The following is a 17,424-nucleotide window of genomic DNA, read 5'->3' on the forward strand; positions in this document are numbered from 1 at the left end:
TGTACTAGTATGACAATTCAATGATTATTATTTATTGTGCAAGCATTAGTACGTTGAGCAAGGTGCGATATCATGTAGGATTGCACATATGATTTCTATAAGGGCCCGTACTAAAATTATTCCTGTGAGATAATGCAAATTCATAATGCCGCTCTAGCACTGCCTCTAAGGTAGTGAAGTTTTTAGTTTAGTTCTTTGCTATATTAGTTTATTTATATATATTAGACATGTGCATTAGTTTAGCTACAAATGCATATTGGTAACAAAAATACAGATATATTCATTTTCACGAAACAAAAGAAGGTTCTATAGCGCAGGCTCTGGGATCTACTGCACTAAGCTTCCAATTAGCGTGGCCCTAACTCTATGAAGAAGGGTCAGAATTAGCATGGCTCCCCCAGCGCTTTAGGTAAGTGTAAGTCTACAGGTGACAGAAAAGTAATATTTACATTGTTTTATCGAAAAGGAATGTAAATGTTACCAAATATTTAGTATTTGTTTTGTTTTAAACAAAACGAACACTGAAATTAATTATTCGCTCATTCACTAGTCTAATACATATAAACACACACCCTTAATCATTTCCCTTTCTGGCACCATCTCTATAATGGATCCTGGTGAGACCATGGGACCCACGCAGTGCTTAAAGGGATATGATACCCAAAAATGTTCTTTTGTGATTCAGACAAAACATAACATTTTAAAAAAGTTTCCATTTGACTTCTAACACATTTGCTTCGTTCCCATGATATTCTGTGTTAAACAGATACCTTGGTAGGCATCTGGAGCACGACATGGCAGGAATGATAACATTCTTGCAAAACTTCTGTCATATAGTGCTCCAGAAATGGGCTGGCTCCTAAGCATGCATACCTGTTTAAAAATTTTTTTGGGGTTTCATATCCCTTTAACAGAGGTAACACATAGGCAGAATATGGTTGCCTTAAATAATATGAACGTGCGCAAGTCACTTTTATACATCTATGTATCTCTTTTACGTTTAGGATGCAAAGCAATGATTGGGTTTAGACTGTAGTGGAAGGAGTGTTAGGGTGTAATTTTATTCTCAGACCCAGGCAGCACATTATCAGTGCAATTCCTTGTGCCAGCCCTGTCTCTTTCTACCCCCCGTGCCATATACACATACCTTATCACTAAGGTGACCATATTGCCGCTTTAAAAAGGGACACATATGAAAAATACATATCAGGGCTGTTTCAGGGCTTTTTAAAGAAATGTTTTGTATAAAAACCCTGACATATGTATTTTTCATATGTGTCCCTTTTTAAAGCGGCAATATGGTCCCCCTACTTTTCACTAAACGCCTTCCTCAACACTTTGTTTTTCATTTTCTTTTACTTTGTTCCCCATTCATTAATCCTTGTTTCATTAGTTTCTATATTTTAAGTAGTTTTCTTTTCAATTATAATATATATTTGTAAGCACAATAGAAATGGGTAATAATTACTAGAAGATTTTAAAAATTTCACTAAAAGTGAAAGCGACATTTAAGATTGTACACCAGTGCAAAACGTAAAAGACAATGCTTAAAGGGACATTAACGTCAAAATTAAACTTTCATGATTCAGATAGAGCATGCTATTTTAAACAACTTTCCAATTTACTTCTATTATCAAATTTGCATTTTTTTCTCTTGACATTCTTTGTTAAAGACTAAACCTAGGTAGGCTGAAAGGCGCTTAGGAGCGTGCTCATGTCTCTAGCAGCAGTGTTTGTAACTTGGTGTAACATTACTATGAACAATGTTGCAAACACTGTTGCCAGACGTCTTACAACACATGCACGCTGCTAAAATTAGGATTACTATAAAAAAAAAAAGGATACCAAGAGAAATTGATAATAGGAGTAAATTTGAAAGTTGTTTAAAATGTCATGTTCTAGCCACTCAATTTAAGTTTAATATTAACTTTACTGCCCCTTTAATACAAGTCAAATTAATGTGCTACTACAGGATTGCTATTTCCTTAGAAAGCATAGAATGTACTGTATGTATATGCAGATAAAAAATGCTTTGGGTAAACAATTGAATCAACTTGTAATACCAGGAAAAAAAATACTACATTATAAACTGTGCTTGGTTGTAAATCTAGCCCATAAGATGTTGCAACAAGTCAATACCACATTCTGCAGATCACTCTTTTTTTCTGTAAAAACATGTCTTTTGTCTGAAAATAACACAATTTAAACTTCAGAGATCCTTGGAGTTTTTCTTGCAGTATTGTGTTTGTCTAAAATGTCCCTTTTTTGTGCCTGCTTTACAGCTAGTCGTTTATTGCAAACATTTCATCTCTTCCAGATGATTTAACCATTATCTTTCTCCAACTCATGTACTTTAGAGTCATCCAGTTAAATAATAGATGCTGTGAATTTGTACAGCTATTACAACCTGAATGTGTCCACATAAAGTGCTGCTCTAAAAAACAGTCATAGTGAAACAACTACAGGAGAGGATACTAGTGTCAATGAACTGTTAACTCATTATTTGCTATTACTATGATTGATTTAGGAGTTTGGTCCCTCAGCATCAGTTGTAACATGTCAGTAGTTTCCAGTGACAATCTCAGTGGGAGGAGATAGTGCTGGTTTCTATTCTCACATACTCATTTCTGCATTAGGAGATGTGTGAAGTCTGGACAAAGTGCTGCCACGGGCAGATAAACAAGGACAACTAAAAGCTTGTTTTTTTTTTTATTTTTTATTATTGTTTATTTTATTTTTTGTGGGGATCGTTTGGAAATAGCTACTGCTTGAGGAATATCTGTTTGACATAAAATGACTGAACCCAGCACTAGAAAAGAAGGTTTTAAAAAATGCAGGAGTGCCACTTTCAGCATTGATGGATTTAGCTTTACAATAGGTAAGAACTTTTTTTATTATTATTTGCAGACCTATAGTTGACACGTGTGCAAGATATTAATCTTATATTCTTCTCTGCATGCAAATAGACTGGCATTGGCACGTGTAGAATACTTTAAAAACTACCCAACACTATGTAAATATCTATTGATGGCACATTTTTATTTCCTTTTATTTCATCTCTAAAGGTTAGAAATACCATTAGTAAGCTCTAGTGAACTTTTTCTTCAACACAGTCATCTTTTATCTTCCCATATTTTTTTTCTGATGGGAAATTATTTAATTTGACTAAACATTATTGTTAGCATTCCCACCTGCCTCGCAGCTTCCAAGACACACATGTTTTGATTAATTGGGGTGCTGGCATCATCTGTCAGATGTATATTTAAATTGCATGCTAATTTCTGAGAGCTCATTAGGCTCCTGATAAGGTGCCATCCTTAGAGAGGCTGTATTATGTTGTATTCTGCAAAATATGAACTTATTGTCAGATAGATTTTTGTTGTTGTTATCTACAGGATGACATTGAACAGATTTCAACCCCATTAATAGTGTATGCAACTCAGTAGGAGAAATGTAGACTGAAATATGTATAGTGAATAATATTTCAAATGTGAGATCAGTCTGGGGAATATTTTAATTATTTAATATTACTTTGCACGATTCATGGTTCAATGGAATTTTCCTGTTTAAATTTAGACTTTATAAAATAAGATAAGATCCACTGTTTTTTTTCTGCAGTCACACATTCCCTAATGTGATTAAAGAGACAGTAAATACTTTTGTAATTACAATATTCTTACTGCAAGTTTTCCAAAAGATGAACATATCAGCACAGTCTGAACTATATTAGAAATGATTAACACCTTGCTTGCTGCAATTGTTTTTCGTTGGTCAGAACTCCACCCATTAGTTTCCTTATATGGAGCAGGCAATCTGGGCTTGAGTTTTGAGATGGCAGGGGGTTGCTACTGTCATTGTGTTAACAAAGTCTCCTTTGTTTGGCTTCAACAGCAATAACATAACAAGCTGCAAATTAGGAACACATATGTGGTAGTGTTAGGCTTATGAACCTTGCCATGTTCTTTATCTATTTCAGGACTGGACAATCCACAATTTGTAGATGTAAATTACATAAAACGGGGGCAAAATAAACAATGAAAGTATATTGGCAATGTTTTTTACTATGCATAATTAAAATATGCATTTTCATTTAAAACTTAAAAACGTTTATTATCCCTTTAAGCCATGTATAGCATTGTAAACATGTACAAATTTGACACAAATTTATTGGTTAAAAGCGTATCATTGAAATTTTCTAGTGCAATAAAATCATTATCCACAAGTTGTCTCAGTAATTCTGATAGTCTATTGTGAGAGTGATCTTCATTGAGCTGCATGAGTCTAGTTTTATTCATTTGACAGGTGTGAGATAATAAATGATGAGCAAATTGAATGTTATCTTTAAATTAGCTGTTGTAAAGGTGCCAAACACAAAGACATCAGTCTTAATAGCAGCCATCAATTATGACAGCTGGTGTGGTTGTGTGATGCACTTTGCTAGGAGTAATATTATTATTGGTTATCTACTTATATATGTATATATATATATATATATATATATATATAGAGAGAGAGAGAGAGAGAGAGAGAGAGAGAGAGAGAGAGAGAGAGAGAGAGAGAGAGAGAGAGAGAGAGAGAGAGAGAGAGAGAGAGAGAGAGAGAGAGAGAGAGAGAGAGAGAGAGAGAGAGAGAGTTGTGAAGGATTCTACCCCATTGGGCTCTGTTTTAACATAATGATTCAAATTACATTGATATTTTTCTAATGTATTTGATGTAAACTCACAGAGGAATGGTAAATATTCAAGTAATTGCAGGTCCATAAATCCTAGGATGAAACATCAATAGGAAGATTATATGCGTTTTGTATTTTACAATACAAGAGCATAAAGGAACATCTGTCAATTACCATCATCATTTACATCTATTAATTAGTGACTTGGTATGATCATCGACATCTTTAGAGTAATTAACTGTAACTTATAACTTCCATCCTAAGTCATACTAAACTATTTTAATAATTTAAAATAGATCTCCTGCTGGTTTGATTATATCAAGTATATCTGTGTGTGTATAAAACTACAATCTCTGTTATACTGTATTGATGTATGTGTTTCTGTTTGATTAATTGGACAGTAAAAATGACTGTAGTAATCAGAAATGATTGTTTATGCTTATCTATTAATTACTTTTTCACAATCTAGAATTCCAAATGCACAATCACATGCATTAACAGAAATCTTAGTAGGTGTGTGTGTGATATATATATATATATATATATATATATATATATATATATATATATATATATATATATATATACTGTATATATATATATACTGTATATATATATATATATATATATATATATATATACATATATATATATATGTATATATATATACACAGTATATATATATATATATATATATATATATATATATATATCAGGAAATGTCGGGCAGACTTGCAGGTCCTATGGCTCTTATCTGCCGTCAATATATATATGTGTGTGTGTTCTTTCCAGGACCATTTTAATTGTACACCACCTGGCTGATTTTACTGAGCACTTGGCTAAACTTTTAGCAAAATTAAGCTAAAGTCATCGAATATTAAAAATGTACAATGTTTATTGCTCAAATTATCATTAAGTAAATTTATGTTGAATTATGCAATTAATTTGTGCTTTGGATAGGAGAAAATGTTATGATATTATAAAGTAATACACTGCCTCCACCTTGCTACTTTATAATGCTGGCAACATTTTCTGTGGAAAACACTATGGGGCATATTTAACAAGGTGCGGGCGGACATGATCCGATATTGCGGATCATGTCCGCCGCACATCGATAAATGCCGACAGCGTACGCTGTCTGCATTTATCATTGCACCAGTAGTTCTTGTGAACTGCTGGTGCAATGCCACCCCCTGCCGATTCACGGCCAGCTAGCAGGGGGTGTCAATCAACCCAATCGTATTGGATCGGGTTGATTTCTTGCGAGTTCTGTCCGCCTCCTCACTCAGAGAAGAAACACGGGGCTTCAAGCATATGGAGCTTGATAAATATGCCCCATATATGTATATATATATATACCGTATATATATATATATAAAAAAGTATATACATATATATATATATTTATTTATATATATATATATATATATATATATATATATATATATATATATATATATATATATATATAAATACAGGTAGCCCTCGGTTTACGTTTACGCCGGGGTTAGGTTCCAGGAGGAATGGTTGTAAATCGAAACCGTTGTAAATTGAAACCCAGTTTATAATGTAAGTCAATGGGAAGTGAGGGAGATAGGTTCCAGGCCCCTCTCAAAATTGTCATAAGTAACACCTAATACATTATTTTTAAAGCTCTGAAATGAAGACTTTAAATGCTAAACAGCATTATAAACCTAATAAAATAATCACACAACACAGAATATATAATTAAACTAAGTTAAATGAACAAAAACATTTGCTAAACAGCATTATAAACCTAATAAAATAATCACACAACACAGACTTCACTTGCATTTTTCTGCAAACAGTTCTTTCTATGCATTCCAATCTGGACTGATTTATAGACAGGAAGATTTTGTTCCTTTGAAATCTACTCGATAGCTCAGGTCTGGTTAAACTGGTTAATTTCAGCTTGCTTGGCTTTGCTGCAACACAAGCGGACAACTCCACCTACTGGCTATTTTAATAAATGCACTGCTTCTCAATGCTTTTCAATAGCAGTCACATGACTGGAGAAAAAGGTTGTTATTCTGAAACGGTGTAAATTGAACCGTTGTAAAACGAGGGCCACCTGTATATATATATGTATGTATATGTATATATATATATATATATATATATATATATATATATATATATATATATATATATATATATATATATATATATATATATATATATATATATTCAACTACTTTGCCAGTCTTACCAGACTTATATTTACGCATATAGGTAACCAAAATCAAAAGTTTGTATTACCTTTTAAGTACTCTTTTGTGGCTCACCTTCACAGTACTCATGTAAAAATATTAAATCGATTGTTGTAAATGTATGAATATTGTAGTTTAGATGTGTGTGTGTATATATACATATGAAAATAATGCAACAATGTTATTCTTTGTTCACTCTCATAATGTTGGTTATATCATTTTTGTAGATTAAAAGATTGAATGTTTATTTGTATAAATTCTGCTTGTGTAAGTGATCCTAGTCAAGTAGTTGTTCACAAAATGATAGTTTACGCAGCTGCTTATAAGTACCAATATATTGAATTGTTGAAGGGCCACTAAACCCAAAATCTTTATTTCATGATTCAGATAAAGAATACAAATTTAAACAACATTACAATTTACTTCTATTATTTATTTTGCTTCATTTTTTAGCTATCCTTAGTTGAATAAAAAGCAATGCACATGGGTGAGCCAATCACACGGGGCTTCTATGAGCAGCAACCAATCAGCAGCTACTGAGCATATCTAGATCTGCTTTTCAGCAAAGAATATCAAGAGAATAAAACAAATGAGATAATAGATGTAAATTAGAAAGATGTTTAAAATTGCATTCTCTTTCTAAATCATGAAAGAAAATATGTGGGTTTCATGCAGGGATAGGCACAGACAAAGGCTGTGGCGGACATTTTCCAAAGTACAGACCGTATTGAAGGACACCAAAGTACATTTGAAATTAAAAACATTATTTTATAGTGCTTGGTGTTATTATACTGATGCAGATACTACTGACTCTATAACCAGCCCTCCTCTGGCTATACCCATGAGCCAGTGTCACTACTGTGTCATTATATAGTGCTGGGTGTTATTATACTGATGCAGATACCACTGACCCTATAACCAGCCCTCCTCTGGCTATACCCATGTGCCAGTGTCACTACTGTGTCATTATATAGCGCAGGGTGTTATTATACTGATGCAGATACCACTGACATTATAAACAGCCCACCTCTGGCTATACCCATGTGCCAGTATCACTACTGTGTCATTATATAGTGCTGGGTGTTATTATTCTGATGCAGATACTACTGACCCTATAACCAGCCCTCCTCTGGCTATACCCATGAGCCAGTGTCACTACTGTGTCATTATATAGTGCTGGGTGTTATTATACTGATGCAGATACCACTGACCCTATAACCAGCCCTCCTCTGGCTATACCCATGTGCCAGTGTCACTACTGTGTCATTATATAGCGCAGGGTGTTATTATACTGATGCAGATACCACTGACATTATAAACAGCCCACCTCTGGCTATACCCATGTGCCAGTATCACTACTGTGTCATTATATAGTGCTGGGTGTTATTATTCTGATGCAGATACTACTGACCCTATAACCAGCCCTCCTCTGGCTATACCCATGAGCCAGTGTCACTACTGTGTCATTATATAGTGCTGGGTGTTATTATACTGATGCAGATACCACTGACCCTATAACCAGCCCTCCTCTGGCTATACCCATGTGCCAGTGTCACTACTATGTCATTATATAGCGCAGGGTGTTATTATACTGATGCAGATACCACTGACATTATAAACAGCCCTCCTCTGGCTATACCCATGTGCCAGTATCACTACTGTGTCATTATATAGTGCTGGGTGTTATTATACTGATTCAGATACTACTGACCCTATAACCAGCCCTCCTCTGGCTATACCCATGAGCCAGTGTCACTAGTGTATCTTTGTATAGAGCTGGGTGTTATTATACAGATGCAGATGCACATCCAGTATTTCACTCAGGCTTTATTTATTCCATAACATCACCCAATATTGCTAGCAGTCTCTTGACAAGCCACTAACCTTATTCACACTACATATTTTTTTTTCCTATTATTTAATCAGAAAGAAAAGATATACTAAGGTTGTGGCGGACACTGCAAGGGCTAGTCACGGACACTGGTGTCCGTGTACGGACACCTTGCCTATCCCTGGTTTCATGTCCCTTTAAGTTTCTATCCAATATTCCCAAACAGTCACATGACAATGTATGCTGTGATCATGATTATAAAAAACAAGCAATGATAGGCATGAGATTAAAGGGACATTAAACTGCTGGGTATAACTACAGTATCAGGTTACTAGTCACCATACTATTGCATTTCCTCCTGTACCTGCTGCTCTCTTTAAAGCCGTTCTCTTATTTTATCTCATTAAGAAATCCATCTGCTAAAACTCTGCAATTTATACCTGGTGCCGCCATCTTGTAGCTCACATATTGTTGCATCATGTGACAGAAGCAGCGCACTTTCACAGATCTGCTTTTTGACAGATGTACCTTGCACTTCAGTTAAAGTGATGGTAAATCCTAGCATTTCTGAAATGCTTGAAACAAATAAAGTATAAAATACTTCATGCAGAAAGCTCCTTTATTTGTTTGCAGCGTTTGCCGCACTGAGCTGCTCAGGCAACCCACGGCAGAATGCTGTCTGGCTGAGAGGTGTTGTTTCCACCTCTTAGCCAATAGCCGTGTGGAAAATCTTGGTGTTGTCTGGCTCCGGATTTCCTGCACAGCTATTAGCTAAGAGGCGGAAATGTCACCTCTCAGCCAAATAAGCGTTTTGCTGTGGTCTGCCTGAGCAGCTCAGTGCGGCGAATGCTGCAAACAAATAAAGGAGCTTTCAGCTTGAAGTATTTTATACTTCATGACTGAAAGTCCCCTTTATTTCTTCCAATGGTAAATCCTAGCGTTTCACAAACGCTGGGATTTACCATCACGTTAAGCTCACATAATAGAGAGCAGAAGTGTTATATTTTTGCAGTTTATTTGCACAGTTTAAAAAAAAAATAAGCTACAAGATGGCGGCACCCAGTGTGAAGATGCAGAACTTCACTAACTAATACTTGAAAAGGGTTAAATAAAGAGAATGAATTTGAGGACAGCTGCAGGCACAGAATAAAAAGCAATAGCATGGTGAGTATTAAAGGGACAGTCTACACCAGAATTTTTATTGTTTTAAAAGATAGATAATCCCTTTATTACCCATTTCCCAGTTTTGCATAACCAACACAGTTATAATAATATACTTTTAACCTCTGTGATTATCTTGTATCTAAGCCTCTGCAAACTGCCCCTTTTTCAGTTCTTTTGACAGACTTGCAGTCTAGCCAATCAGTGCCTGCTCCCAGATTACTTCACATGCACAAGCACAGTGTTATCTATATGAAATATGTGAACTAACACTCTCTAGTGGTGAAAAACAGTTCAAATGCAATCTGAAAGAGGTGGGCTTCAAGGTCTAAGAAATTAGCATATGAACCTCCTAGGTTAAGCTTTCAACTAAGAATACCAAGAGAACAAAGCAAAATTGGTGATCAAAGTAAATTGAAAAATTGTCAAAATTGACATGCTCTATCTGAATCATGAAAGTTTATTTTGGCCTAGACTGTCCCTTTAACCATTCTATTGTAGTTATACTCAGCAGTTTAATGTCCCTTTAAGGCATACCTTTTTTTAGCTTTTAAGATAATAGGGAATCAATCAATATATCTGTTAAAGGGACATAAAAATACACACACACAAAAAGAAAATACTGCAATCTGATAGAAGATTATTGCAAGGTAACAAAGTAAAACTGCTAAAAGAAGTAGATTGAAAAGTATTACATGCTCTATTTGAATCATTAAAGTTTAATTTTGACTTTGATATTCCTAAGCCACCAAAGTTACAACTGCAATGTATCTGGCTTTTTTGTGTGCTGGAAAAACATTTGAAAAAACTTTAATAATCAGGCTTTTCACAGGGTTTTTCTCAGACCTACATAGTCACAAAATATATGCAGTCAGTTAAAAAAGAAAACATTGCAACTATTCGATTCAATTTTGATGATCACTGCATTATTTGAATGCTAACAACATAAATGCCAGGGATACATACTGGTACTTGAATGTACACCACTTCACATTGCCATCAATCTTCTGTCGGCAACCCATGATAAGTAGCTCATGAGCACAGATTTGAATATGTACTTAACTCCTTTGCAGGGGTAAAACACATACACATTTATTTACAAAGGGCTCTAATGAAATAAAACATTTTATCTTTACCTTAAAAAAACAAGTGGTAGAACATGTAATATATTTTTTAGTTTACACCTTGCATATTTGATTGCATACTTGAAGGCAATATCTGTGTTTAAGGCTAAGAGATAATTAGGTTTGTGTGTACAGTATGGTAAGATTAACTATACCTTAGCGAATAACCCTGGGCCTTTGGGATATGTGTAAGACAAAAGCATTGAATCACCATAGAAACATGATAAGCAACACATTGTATAACACCATAACTCCAGAGGTCTTTGAATTGTAAGAATTCTGAGAACTTTATAGATCAATTTAACACATCAGTGATTTAATTATTTGCTAATTATATTTTTTAACTGAGAAAGAAATACTATCTAGAACTTGCTTTGTGAACTTGTGACCGTCATGTTAAAGGCAAGATATCAATACCACATGAAAAATGTGTCCGGACCTTGGTGTGATCAGGTTATCTTATTCCAAAAATAAAAACATTCTTCCTTATATTTGTCTAAATATTTAGACGTGTCCAGTGGAGGATCAGATTTAGGGAAGGTTGCAGCATTGTCTGCTGCTCTGAGTTAAAGGATCACTCAATTCAGTAGAATTACATAATTAACAAGTGCATAATAAATCAACAATGCAAAAACACCTACTCTGAATTTCAAAAAAGCAGTAGATTTCTTTTCTGACAATTTTTTCCCCTCATATTCCGGCCCCCTTTATCATGTGACAGACATCAGCCAATCACAGATCAGTAGGATTCAGTAGGATTTTGTTCCCTAGAAAGTGTGAATATAAACAGACTGTGCAAAATTTGATAATGGAAGTAAATTGGAAAGTGTCTTAAAACTACATGTTCTAGCTGAATCATAAAAGTTTATTTTGACTTGAGTGTCCCTTTAAAGGGACATAAAACACCAACATTTTCTTTTGTGATTCAGGTAGAATATACAATTTTAAACAACTGACATTTATTTCTATTATCACATTCTCAAAGATTACAATAAAAAAAAAACAAAGCAAATTTCATAACAAACTTAATTTGGAAACTTTTTAAAAAAATGCTATGCTCTGAATCAATAAATAAACATTTTGTGTTTCATGCCCCTTTAAGACCACCCCAAAATTACACATAATGAATTTACCTTTTCCTGGGACCACAACACTATGTCACTCATTCTTAGTTCTGCTTTTTTCCCGGGCACCAAAAGCAAAAAATTTTCATCAGGCTCTCGAGTAACTGCTTGGCTATCCCTGATATACAGTATTGTAGATGGATCTCAGTTTATTATTCAGGAAATCAATAATTCCATCTACAATTACATTTCTGAGTAGATATATGGAACATTTTCTCTTAAGGGTTTTATCAGTTGATAGATTAACTGAACTGAAAAAAATGTTATATGGTTTAAATTTTCATTGTGTACTCAATCACATAGTCAACTGTTAGCATTGAAAAAATATGGACAGGGCTACTATTAACCCCTTCATGATGAAGGCTTTTTCCAGTTTCAGTGCTTAAATGACAGAGGATATTTTGGCATTTTTGCTCTGTATTGACTTTACCATAATTATCCAATCTCTTGTTAAGTGCACCAATATATATTTTATGCTGTTTTTTGGTTATGATTACATAAAATAACAATAAATAGGAATTTAATACTGAAAATGTGAGCAATGCAAAAAACCACATTTGTTTGCAGTTTAATTTATAATAATTTCTACAAATCTAATGTAGCTAAATTAAAATACCTCATTATGCCCTTAAGGACCAGCGTCGTACTCTGTACGACGCTGCTGTCCAGGGCCTCTATGCCACAATCTTGTTAAAAGTAGCGAGATCACGCTATTTCTGCATGCCCTATGAGACAGGCAGAGTTACCGATGCAGAGAGGGCCACTTTGTAGCCCTCTCTACATCGGGCAGCGGAGGTGCCAATCGTTGGTGGGTGGGAGGGTAAGGAGGAAGGCGGGTGGGTGGCGCATCACTGGTGGGGGGTGGGAGTGGGAGGGACTGTTACTCTACAGAAAAAAGCTGCAGTGAGCGGGTAGAGCGGCAGTGAGAGGGAAGGAGGGAGGGGAGGGGGAAGCAGGGGGCTCCTATAGTGAAAAGGGGGTAGAGGGTGGGAAAGCGATCTGGGAGGGGGAGGGGGAAAGTAATGAGGGGGTGCAGCTACTCTACAGAATTTTTGTTTTTAAATAAATAAAAATGATAGCCAACTTGGTACTGCAGACAGCTGCCAGTACTTAAGATGGTGGCCAATAGGTAGATGAGGGAGGTTTGAAAGCTATTTGGGGGGGATAAGGGAGGTTGGGGGTAAGGGGGGATCCTACACTGCAGAAAATATAATATATTATAAAATATTTTATATAAAAAAAAAAGTTCGTATTTTCATACTGGCAGACTTTTTGCCAGTACTTAAGATGGGGGTGACAATTGGGGGATGGGGGAGGGAAGAGAGCTGTTTGAGAGGGATCAGGTAGGGATCAGGGGGTGGGAAGTATCAGGTGGGAGGGTAATCTCTACACTAAAGCTAAAATTAAACTTATAATCTACCTAAATAACCCCTTCACTGCTGGGAATAATAAAAGTGTTGTGTGCAGCTGCAATTGGTGGCCTTCTAATTACCAAAAAGCAATGCCAAAGCCACATATGTCTGCTATTTCTGAACAAAGGGGTTCCCGGAGAAGCTTTTACAACCATTTGTGCCATGATTGCACACGCTGTTTGTAAATAATTTCAGTGAGAAAGTTTGTGAAAAAGTTAACTATTTTTTAGATAATTTTTTCCTAGATCAATACTTTGGGTTATCTACTTAAAAAAATATATATATAGTTTTGATAGGTAAATATAAAAAAGGCTCTATTTCTTTTTAAATGTAGGGATGGCAAAAATGCTTTGGTCTTTTGGGGAAGTTTTTGTCCTTAAAGGGACGTAAAACCCAATTTTTTTTCTTTCATGATTTAGATAGAACATAACATTTTAAACAACTTTCTAATTTACTTCTATTATCATATTTTCTTCATTTTCTTGTTATCCTTATTTGAAAAGCAGAAATGTAAGCTCAAGAGTGTGCACGTGTCTGCAGCACTATATAGCAGCAGTTTTGCAACAATGTTATACATTAGCAGGAGCACTAGATGGCAGCACTATTTCCTGTCCTGTAGTGCTTCAGTCATGTGCACGCTACCTACCTAGGTATCTATTTAACAAAGAATAACATTAGAATAAAACATTTTTCATAATAGAAGTCAATTGGAAACTTTTCAAAAATTGTATTCTCTATCTGAATAATGAAATCATTTTTTGGGGTTTAATGTCCCTTTAACACTTTGAGTGCTAATGACGGCTCTGAGCAGTCACAGAGTTTCCCACTCTGGTGCTAATGATGGCTCAGAGCCGTCACTAGCACTCTCCCACCTTGAGGGAGATCTGGTGGCTCCCACCCGCTCCCACCCCGGCAATCGTACCTGTAGAGTGACAGGCATCGCCGGGGCTTCCCGTTTTGCATGGTGACGTCACGCGCAATAACGTGATGACGTCACTGCACAACTTTATTTATACTTAACAATGTTAAGTATAGGAGCAGGGGAATGCTGCTTAGAAGCCTGTATCTCAGGCATCTAAGCAGCTACAGACCCCCAAGACCCACCATTGGAAAGGTAATCGCCTAACCTCTCCAACAGTGTAAGTCTTGGGGGTCTGAAAAAAAAAAAATAGTAAAATGTTGTACAAAAATTAAAAAAATAAAAAATAAATAAAAAAAATCTTAGCACCCAGGTGGGAAAGTGCTTATTACTCAAAGGGTTAAAAAAATAAATGCTTAATTAAAATAAATTGTAACTATTTGTATGACATAGATGCTGACATAATAATGGCTTTATAATGGGATGTGATCCCTCCCTGTAGGGGAGATAAGATTGCCAATTGTTCTTCCATTTCTATATGAAAAATGAAAACCTTCCTTGGCTATTTCTCTTAGGTCATTACTCATTATTTGCTGTTAACTAAGGGATATACTTTTTGACTATATTGCATATTTGATCATATTGATTGCCATAAGTGGTAAGGAATGTCACTCTTCTGTCCACTTTTCTTTGCTCTTTTTTCTTTCTACTATACCTAAGTAGATCTCTACAATCTCTAGTTGCAATTACACTTTTTCTGTTTTGTGTTAGACCCCGGGGGTATCCCAGAGTCTTTAGATTTTCTGCCAATGATTTTGCCTGTTGATTATCAGTGCAAATTTTGCGCAGGCATATAAATTGTCCTTTGGCTTTAGCCTTAAAGGGGCATGAAACCCCCCAAAAATATTTCATGATTCAGATAGAGAATACAATTTCAAACAACTTTCCAATTTACTTCTATTATTTAATTTGCTTCTTTCTCTTGTTATCCTTTGCTGAAATGTTTATCTAGGCAAGTTCATGTGCAGCAGAGAACCTAGGTCTTAGCTGTTGATTGGTGGCTGCATATATAAACTGATTGTCATTGACTCACCCATGTGTTCATTTAGAAACCAGTAGTGCATTGCTGCTCCTTCAACAAATGATATCAAGAGAATAAAACAGATTAGATAATAGAAGTAATTTAGAAAGTTGATTAAAATTGTATTCTCTATCTGAATCATGAAAGAATTTTTTTGGACTTCATGTCCCTTTAAAGACTCTCCGTGGGGTGATTACTTTTGGCATGCAAAAGTGTATTCCCCGATATATTTTTTTTGTAAATCTGTGATTTTACTTCGTTTTTGCCTATGCATATTACTCCCTTTAATGGCACATCCAAGAAATTTCCTTCAGAATATATTCATATGTAAAAGAGATGCCCGAATGATTTCATTTGAGTCTATTTACAAAATCCTTAACTGTATTTTCATCTCCTTTCCATACAAAGATTAAATCATCAATAAACCTCTTATATTGCTGTTTCTGAGCAAAGGGGATCTCAGAGAAACCTTTACAACCATATGTGTTATGACTGCTCAAGCGGTATATAAATAATTTAATTCAGAGACCCAAAGTTTGTGAAAAAGTTAACAATTTTTTAAATATGATTGTATTTGGTGGCAAAACGATGGCATGAAAATATACCAAAATGGGCCTAGATCAATACCTTAGGTTGTCTACTAACAAAATATATATAGTTTTATAAATAAATTAAAAAAAAACAAGACTCTATTTCTGTTTAAATTGAGTTATAGCAAAAATGCTAAAAATTATCTGGTATTTTGGGTGTTTTTCTCTGAAATTCCTGGTAGCAAAAGGGTTAATTTCCCAGACCCAATTTAGCTAATCTCTCATCATGGTTTAAATCATACATTCCTCTTATTAGTTTTGTGGCCCTTCTCTAAACTTTTTCTTATTCTACAATGCCCTTTTTTTTAAAAATTGGTCCAGAGAAATGCACTCCATACTCAAGGGGAGATATTACCAGGGATTTATATAGAGGCAGAATTATGCTTAAAGGGACACTGAAACCAATTTTTTTCTTTCGTGATTCAGATAGAGCATGCAATTTTAAGTAACTTTCTAATTTACTCCTATTATCAAATTCTCTGCATTCTCTTGGTATCTTTATTTGAAATGCAAGAATGCAAGTTTAGATGCCGGCCCATTTCTGGTGAACACACTGTGTTGTTCTTGCTGATTGGTGGATAAATTCACCAACCAATAAACAAGTGCTTTCCATGGTTCTGAACCAAAAAATAGCTTAGATGCCTTATTTTTCAAATAAAGAAAGCAAGAGAACAAAGAAAAATTGATAATAGGAGTAAATTAGAAAGTTGCTTAAAATTGCATGCTCTATCTGAATTTAACATAAAGAAAAAAATTGGGTTCAGTGTCCCTTTAATTCTTAACTTGTTTATCTAGAAGTGCACTTAAATCCCTTTCTGCCTCTATTTGGCTAACTCCAGTCCTATTTTAATAATAGCAAGCCTGCAATTTGTTTACTTACTAACAGGGTGGATTTGAGGTAATTCATATTGATATAAATCATGACTTAAATCCCAATTTAAATCACTAGCAGTTTGACTTGATATAAATCAATTTAAATCATGGTTTTCTACATAAAGCTTACATTTTTAGAATAATAACTTTTCAGGTTATTTTTCCAGTTATATCAGAAAATAACTGATTTAGGGCTAGATTACAAGTGGAGCACTCATTTTTTGCGCACCCATAGATGGGCAAATTTGCCTGTTTACGGGTATACATTCGATAAACAACCATCCAGATCTCTTGTTAATTTTTTAAATGTGCCCCAATTGCCCCCAAATTTCAGTGTAAGGTTGTTTTTTATTTAAAAAATCGCTTTTTTTTAATAAAAAATAACTGCACAAAGCAGTTGTTAGGGGTTGAAGTGAGCTGGTGTGGGGTGTTAGAAAAAAAACACTCTAAAAAGTGCCTTTTCAAA

At 34.9% G+C, this 17,424-nt stretch overlaps 1 protein-coding gene across 1 annotated transcript in view; it reads left to right on the forward strand.

Annotated features, from left to right (window-relative positions):
- Nucleotides 1-2,793: 2,793 nt before the first annotated feature.
- PDE1C (phosphodiesterase 1C) overlaps nt 2,794-17,424 on the forward strand; it is a 1,522,336-nt gene continuing 1,507,705 nt past the window's right edge. Inside the window, exon 1 of the mRNA XM_053715778.1 lies at nt 2,794-2,878. Within this exon, the coding sequence (XP_053571753.1) occupies nt 2,794-2,878 (85 nt within the window). The remainder of the gene's footprint in view (nt 2,879-17,424) is intronic.

The sequence above is a fragment of the Bombina bombina genome, chromosome 5, assembly GCF_027579735.1.
Source record: "Bombina bombina isolate aBomBom1 chromosome 5, aBomBom1.pri, whole genome shotgun sequence".
Classification (NCBI taxonomy): domain Eukaryota; kingdom Metazoa; phylum Chordata; class Amphibia; order Anura; family Bombinatoridae; genus Bombina; species Bombina bombina.